Below are 7634 nucleotides of genomic sequence, written 5' to 3'. Positions count from 1 at the left end.
ATCGGATCCCCGGCCCTCCCGTCTTTCTTCTTGGAAGAGCGGGGTCCGCCCAGAGGATGGTGACGGCTCCGGGGTCCAGTCCTGACCCCGCCCGCCTCCTGTGGCCCCTCCCCTGTCCTGGCCTGGCCCTGTGCAATCAAACAGCCCTCCGCAGGGGAAAGACTGACAGCACAGTGTGTGGTTAGGCTGACCTAAATATGGAGACCAGAAGAAAACTCAGTTCTTGGAAAGGAGATCAGCGGAGAGCCGTAGAGCGACGCCTCCGGGGGAAGGGCAGTCAGGAGTGAAAGAGGGGCGGGGCTGTTTTTCCTTTAGGATAATTGGCAGTAAGTGAAAGCTGTCAACTCTGATTTGTCAACGTCTGGTAGCGGTCCGTTGGGTTAGGTCGTGTGGCGTCGTTCTTCTGTCAGGAGCGTAACCTATCCTCTATAGACATGTCCTCCTGTCTGTCTCCTCTATAGAGATGTCCTCCTGTCTGTCTCCTCTATAGATGTCCTCCTGTCTGTCTCCTCTATAGAGATGTCCTCCCGTCTGTCTGTCTCCTCTATAGAGATGTCCTCCCGTCTGTCTGTCTCTTCTAGAGATGTCCTCCTGTCTGTCTCCTCTATAGAGATGTCCTTCTGTCTGTCTCCTCTAGAGATGTCCTCCTGTCTGTCTCCTCTATAGAGATGTCCTCCTGTCTGTCTGTCTCTTCTATAGAGATGTCCTCCTGTCTGTCTGTCTCCTCTATAGAGATGTCCTCCCGTCTGTCTGTCTCCTCTATAGAGATGTCCTCCCGTCTGTCTGTCTCTATAGAGATGTCCTCCTGTCTGTCTCCTCTAAAGAGATGTCCTCCTGTCTGTCTCCTCTATAGATGTCCTCATGTCTGTCTCCTCTATAGAGATGTCCTCCTGTCTGTCTCTTCTATAGAGATGTCCTCCTGTCTGTCTGTCTCCTCTATAGAGATGTCCGTCCTCCTGTCTGTCTGTCTCCTCTATAGAGATGTCCGTCCTCCTGTCTGTCTGTCTCCTCTATAGAGATGTCATGTCAGTAACATCCTCTCTTTAGAGACATCTATGTATTAGGTCAAAATAAGGACCACAAACATACTTAAAAAGTAAGTCTGAATAACGCCGGACTGAAGAAGGAAAGTATGGATTGTTTTTCCAGCAGTAAAGCAAATATGTTTATTAAGCACTTTAATATACATCAGAAAATTCCACTTCATATTATACAGGAAGCTTCTGTTGAATGAAAGTTGAATGTACATGGTAAGCTATTTACAATCCCCGCAGGAAGCCGTCCAATCAGATAAGAGACACAGGGAGCAGACAGGCGTGACACGCGACCGCCAGACCAGAGAGAGCCGAGCCCCTCACTCCTCCACGCCGCGTCCCCGAACAGCATCAGACTGCGACGGGAGAGTTTGGACAAGGGCGTACGGCGTATCCCAGCATGCACTTGGAACGGTTCCACCGCCCACCAGCCCACTCCGCCGCGTCGCCACGAGGAGCCAATGAAAATACGGCACAGCCGGTAAACACTAACAGGTCGCTCACGAGAAACAGATGTTCTCGTTTTCCTTCCTGCACACTTCCTGTCCTGGTGCTGTCGTCCTATTGGTCCACACCTCGGGGTTAGGGGTCTGCTGATTTGATGTACAGCTGCTCCGGGTACGGGGGGGGCGGGAGGCGGTGGGGGGGACTTCATCTGGATGAGTCTACGGTGCGGTGGTTCAGGACCACTACAGCAGCCATTGAGGTGTGTGAGACGTTTTCGTGGCTCAAACCCTCGTGACCTCACTTCCTGTGCTGTTGAAGGTCGTGAGGCCGCATGCCCGAGATCCGGAGAACAAGTGGCCATTGTGGTTGCCGTTGTGGCGGCCAATGTGGCGCCCCTTGTGGCGGGCGTAGTAGGACCAGTGCGGCCGGCGGGGATTCAAGTCTCCATTGGATTGATGGCTTCACGCGGCGTTGTTGCGTTTGGCGCTGAACGGGATGCGGGCGAGCACTGGGTTATTTAAATATCTTAAATGCACACAGAAACATACGACACACGAAAACAACTGAAAAAGGGAATCCCATAGGGACGAAATTAACTCGCAGGTTTTTAAACATGTGAACAAGGTCTCTCGCTCTCTCTGGAGGATCTGTGATACGACACAACACACGGACCCAGGGGGCTCCGGTGAACACAGCCCCACGCTGGAGCGACAACACACAACGAAAAAGAGCAAAAAAAAGTGGCTTTCTCTTCCAAAAATAAATAGTCCCGTATACACTTATGGATTAAACGTCCATAGCTGCTGACGTCGTGTGGCGCATGACACACGTTATGCACAACAATCAAGGTTCACACTGATCGCCTGCGGGCTGCAGGCTGAGAAGAGATGGGCTGATGGTCGGGCTTCATCTCAGTGTCCCCTGGCCGGGTCAGACACGTTGAGAACATGGAGTATAAAATTATAATAAAAACAAAGCACTGGTATGTTTTGCTCAGAAATAAAAGGCAAACATTAAAACAAAATGCATGTCTGTCATTTTTACCATCTTGAAAAAAAGTGCATACACTGCTTATTAAATATCAGTACATTATTAAATTAAAATGATATTGTGCATGGTTACACGGAGAAGGCTGTGACAGATGTAGGCACATCAGAGTATCAAGTCACCAAAGCCACACAATCTTCCCTTAGTCGTCGTTTTTCTCATAGTTTTTGTTTTTCTTGAGGTCTTCCACTGGTGGCGAAAACAAATCTAACTCTGTCTCTACGCATTTTGATGACAACAGTTGCTTTGGCACGTTCCCTCCCATGTCTGTTTGGTAGATGGCGTACAGGACATCTGAAATCGGAGAGGAGAAAGCTGGGTTAATGTTCTGCTGGCTCACAGAGGATAATAAGTCCTCTTGGCCAGATGCATTCCACTGAAGCCATCATTCCAGCCTCATACAGTCCAACTAATAACAGGGATGTGGGTTTCTACTCAGCAGCTACAAAAGGTACATTATATGTTTGACATGGAGAAGAAACAGACATGCTGAAGTGTGAACTACAGTACAGGGCTTTCACACTTCAAGTCTGACCCTTGAAGCTGAAAAGGGAAATCTGTTTCAAACAGGGCAAACACGATTGCAAACAATTCCTTACCCGCTATAATGGAGTCTCCTTCTTGTAGTTGAACCCAGCCTCTGGACCTTCCAGCTGGTGTTTGAGGGCTTGTTTAAGGCTGAGATCTGTCTCCCCTATAGGGTAGTTGTCCAGCATATCCTGGTGCCCCCCATTCTGGACGGTCCGCGGCACTGAGACCCGACCCAGGAACACTTGGGTGCCCTGGAGGTGGTAGTTGGGGTTGGTCAGGATGCAGTTCCTCTTCTTCTCTGCAGTGCTCTGCTGCTGGATGAAGAGCTGGTCCTGGCCCTTCCCGCCCTCCGGGCCTGGGCTGCCGATCATGATCTTACAATGCGGGTCCTTCACTGAGATGTTGCCCACCGCCTTGTTCAGGGCGATCCTCTTGTCGAACTGGGTCATCTCGTACTCCAGCACCTGGCCCGGGGCTGAGCGGCTGTTCTTGGGTTTCTTCCTGTCCCCCGACACCCCTCTGCTGTTAGACGTCCCGTTGCCGCCCTTGCTTCCTTTGGTGGACTTGGGTCCCGGTTTCAGCTGGGTCCAGTCGAAGTCGCTGGACGGCGACGCCGGCAGCTGGTTGGTGGACTTTGTGGTGGAGGAGGGCGAGGCGATGGACTGGCGGCTGCGACTGCGGGGCAGCGAGTGCTGCTGGATCTGCTCCGTGAAGGTCAGGCCGTGGAAGCTGTCGATGGGGACGGTCTGTGCGGTGGCCGTGGAGGAGGTGGTCCTCAGAGAGGAGTTCTTGGAGCTCTTGAGGGAGTTGTTGGAGAGCGACGACTTGTGCCGGTCGGCGGTGGAGTCCGGAGACTCTGACGGAGAGCTGAAGGCGTGCACGGGTCCGTTGGGCATGCCACGCGCGCACGACTGCGTGTCCCCGACACCGGTGCTGCCAGAGCTGTTGGACTTGATGGTGAGTGACTGCATCCTGCCGCCCACCGACAGCGGCGCCCGGTCCTCCATGGTGTGCACCGGCGAGGGGTTGGACCCGCTCAGCGCGTTGGCGCCGTACTTGTCCAACAGCTTGATGATCATCGAGTGGCCTCCCTTCGCCGCCACCCTCATGGCAGTGCGTCCGAACTGGTCGGCGTGGTTGGGGTCGGCGGCGTGCTCCAGGAGGATCTGGACCACGTCGATGTGGCCCTCTTGGGCCGCGATGCCCAGCGCCGTGGCCCCCTGGTTGCAGGTGTGATCCACGTGAGTGCCGCTGTCGATCAGGAAGCGCACCACCTCGGTGTGGCCCTGCCACGCGGCAGACTGCAGCGCCGAGCGCCTCTCGTTGTCGCAGGAGTTGACGTCGGCATGGCGGTGGACGAGCAGCCGCACCATCTCTAGGTGGCCCTGCCAGCAGGACACGTGGAGCGCCGTGCGACCCTCCGTGTCGCTCGCCTCCACGTCCGCCCCGTTCTCCAGGAAGTACTCCGTCATGGCCAGCTGGTTCTCCAGGGCGAGGATGTAGAGCGTGGGACGCCCGTCGGCGTCCTTGTAGTCGATGTCGCCGCCGTGGCTCAGCAGCAGCTCCACGACGTCCCGGTGGCCCTCGAGCCCGGCCACCCGGATGGAGTTCCTCCCGTCGTAGCCCCGCTGGTCGACGCACGACTTGTTTTCCAGGAGGATCTGCACGCAGTCGTAGTGGCCCTCCTGGGCCGCCAGGATGAGGGGTATCCTGCCGTCGTTGTCCACCTCCGTGCCGCGGGCGCCCTGCTCGATCAGTGCGTCGCACACCTGCCGGTGGCCCTCGAACGAGGCCATGTGCAGGGGGGTCCAGCCGGCGTCGTCCCTGTGGTTCTCGTCCAGCCCTCTGTCCAGCAGAGTCCGCACCACCTCCACATTGCCCTGGGCCGAGGCGATGCTCAGGACCGTCCTCCCTTCGCTGTCGATGCTGTCGACGGCCGCGCCCCAGAACAGCAGCGTGTTGACCACCGAGGCGTGGCCCATGGAGGCCGCGGCGAGGAGCGGCGTGCGCCCGTTGTTGTCCGTGTGGTCCACGTCTGCGCCTCCCTCCAGGAGCAGGTCCACCACGTCCACGTGTCCCTCGTAGCCCGCTACCAACAGCGGCGTCATGCAGTCCTTGTCGCAGTGGTCCACCTCCGCCCCGCGGTCGATGAGGAGGCTCACCACCGCCGCGTGCCCCTTGCTGGCGGGGACGCACAGGGCCGCCACCGACAGCGCCGTCCTCCCGTCCACGTCCTCGTGGTTCACCTCGGCGCCGTGGTCCAGCAGGTGCTCCACGATCTCCCGGTGGCCCATGTACGCGGCGGCGATGAGCGCCGTCCGTCCTTCGTTGTCCGCCTTGTTGACCTCCGCCCCGTGCAGGAGGAGGTTCAGCACGATGTCCTCGTGGCCGCCCCACGCCGCCGCCCTGAGCGCTGTCCGGTTGTCGGCGTCGGCGCAGTCCACCTTGGCGCCGGCGTAGAGCAGCGCCGACACCACCTCCGAGTGCCCGCCCCACGCTGCCGAGCGCAGGGCCGTCCAGCCGTCGTGGTCCGTGTGGTTGATGTTGGCTTCACAGTCGATGAGGCAGTTGACCACCTTGGTGTGGCCCTGCCTGGCCGCCAGGGTAAGTGCCGTCTGTCCGTGGTTGTCCTGGAGCTCCTTGTTGGCCCTCCTGGACACGAGGAGGTTGACCACCTCCAGGTTCCCGCTGTAGGCCGCGTTGGCCAGCAGAGTCCTGCCGTTGGAGTCGCACTGGTTGACCGACGCCCCGTTGTCGAGCAACGTCCGAATGGAGTCCTCCCTCTCCAGGGCCTGCTGCACGATGCACGAGCTGTGGTCGTCCTCGCTGCTGACGTGGGCTCCGGCTTTCACCAGGAGTTGCAGCACCTCCTGCTCCCTGGGTATGGAGGTCATCAGGGAGTCTTTGGCCGGAGTGCCGTTCCACACCATCCAGAGCGCCAGGTGATAGGGCTCGATCTGCAGGTTGGAGTTGACGAGGTGCAGGGCGAACTCCTGCACCTCCAGCGGTTTGAGCTGCTTGGCCCGGCAGGTGTAGCTCATCGCCAGCATGCGGTGTCCCTCGGCCGCGTTGCACAGGTACTTCTGGGTGCAGTGCTTCACATCCAGCAACCACTCCGCAAAGCTGTAGTGGAAGAGGATCTTGGAGCTCCCCAGGCCGTTGACCAACAGCTTGGAGAGGATGTCCATCTTCTTTTGGAACTCCTCCATGGTGAGGGCCATGTTTTTAGTCCACACGGCATGGAACAGTTCTTTGACGGTCAGCGGCCGGCACGTGGCCAGGATCACGTTGAGTATGGGCTGCACCTTGGCGAACTGTTTCCTGACGAAGAGCCGCTGGCACAGCCACAGGTACAGGCCGTTGAGCGTGCCGGGGATGTCGCGGATCTCGCGGAGCATGATGAAGCTCTCCACCACGCCGTCCAGCACGCGCTCCAGGTACAGGAAGCATCCGCTGCTCTTGATGTGCAGCTGGTTCAGCATCTCGGCCGTCTCCTTGGTGAGGTGCTGCCGCAGCGCCTCCTCCTGGTCCAGCCGGTGCAGGATGTACTGCTGCACGTCCTTCACGATGTAGGCCTTGCGCAGGTCGTCCAGGCTGATCTTACGGAAACCTGCAGGGAGATGGAGAGGAGAAGAGTGTGTTAGGAGGAATCCGCCGGAGGGGGAGGCATAGATAGAGAGGCAAATCAAACCATAAAAAGGTAATCTGTGTTTGTAGCCTTAAAAGATATTCTACCTCGACCGAATCTGGAGTCCTGTATCAGACCATCATCGGAATTAGGATCTCACACATGGTGTGTTGCATAATTTTACTGTGATGTGTTTACTTTGAATTATAATTATTTTGAACTTAATATAAAAAACTCAATCATAAGCAGCAGTCCTTTCACAAAAAAACTACCATGGACAGCTGCTCAGTAACATATGGACACATTTAATCTTGGAGCGCCATTCACTAATTTGATGCCCTAACATCACAGCCCCTTCCTTCCCTCCGGTCTCATTCCGTTCACCTCTTTCCATATTCCACCAGATTTTCTTCCCTTTGGTCTGCGACGAGACAAACCTTGCCTGTCCGTGCACATCCCAAAACAGATGGGGGGAACTTTAAAAAGATAAAACACTAAGGTGTCCGCACACCACTTCAAAAACAAATCTGGCATCACAAGAACCATTCATACACAACGTCTGAAGGGGAGTCGTAACGTTCCCAGAATTCCCCTGGAGTCAGTGGCCCAGGTCGGGCAAGAGATCACAGCCCCCATTAATCCACTGATCTCCCACCTTGATATAATTACCCAGAGCCTTTCATTTCCTACGCTACTCTCTCTGGCAGGGAGTGGGGTGTCCGTGGCAGTAGTGTTACTACAGGTCCAGTACCAGTAATAACACTACAGGTAGTGGACCAGTTACTACCTGTAGTGTTACTATACCAGCTAAGTGGGCGAAGAGGGCCACGGACCAGGTGGTGGATGGAGAAGAACCAGGTCTGAAACCCCCAGGAGATCAGACCTCTCATGTAACACCAACGCAGCCCCCACCCCTGTTCTGTGCTTCCTGCTCTGACCCCAATGTC

The 7634-nt window shown here is 56.4% G+C and overlaps 1 protein-coding gene across 1 annotated transcript in view; it reads right to left on the bottom strand.

Annotated features, from left to right (window-relative positions):
- Window positions 1-231: 231 nt before the first annotated feature.
- Window positions 232-7634, bottom strand: part of ankrd50 (ankyrin repeat domain 50) — a 40144-nt gene continuing 32741 nt past the window's right edge. The window contains exons 4-5 of the mRNA XM_056600123.1: window positions 3128-6669; window positions 232-2822 (exon numbers count right to left, since the gene is read on the bottom strand). Coding sequence (XP_056456098.1) covers window positions 3131-6669 — 3539 coding nt within the window. The 3' untranslated portion in view covers window positions 232-2822; window positions 3128-3130. The remainder of the gene's footprint in view (window positions 2823-3127; window positions 6670-7634) is intronic.

Source organism: Gadus chalcogrammus, chromosome 10, assembly GCF_026213295.1.
Source record: "Gadus chalcogrammus isolate NIFS_2021 chromosome 10, NIFS_Gcha_1.0, whole genome shotgun sequence".
Classification (NCBI taxonomy): domain Eukaryota; kingdom Metazoa; phylum Chordata; class Actinopteri; order Gadiformes; family Gadidae; genus Gadus; species Gadus chalcogrammus.
The sequence above is the reverse complement of the archived record's forward strand: the minus strand, read 5'-3'. Positions and strand labels throughout refer to the sequence as shown.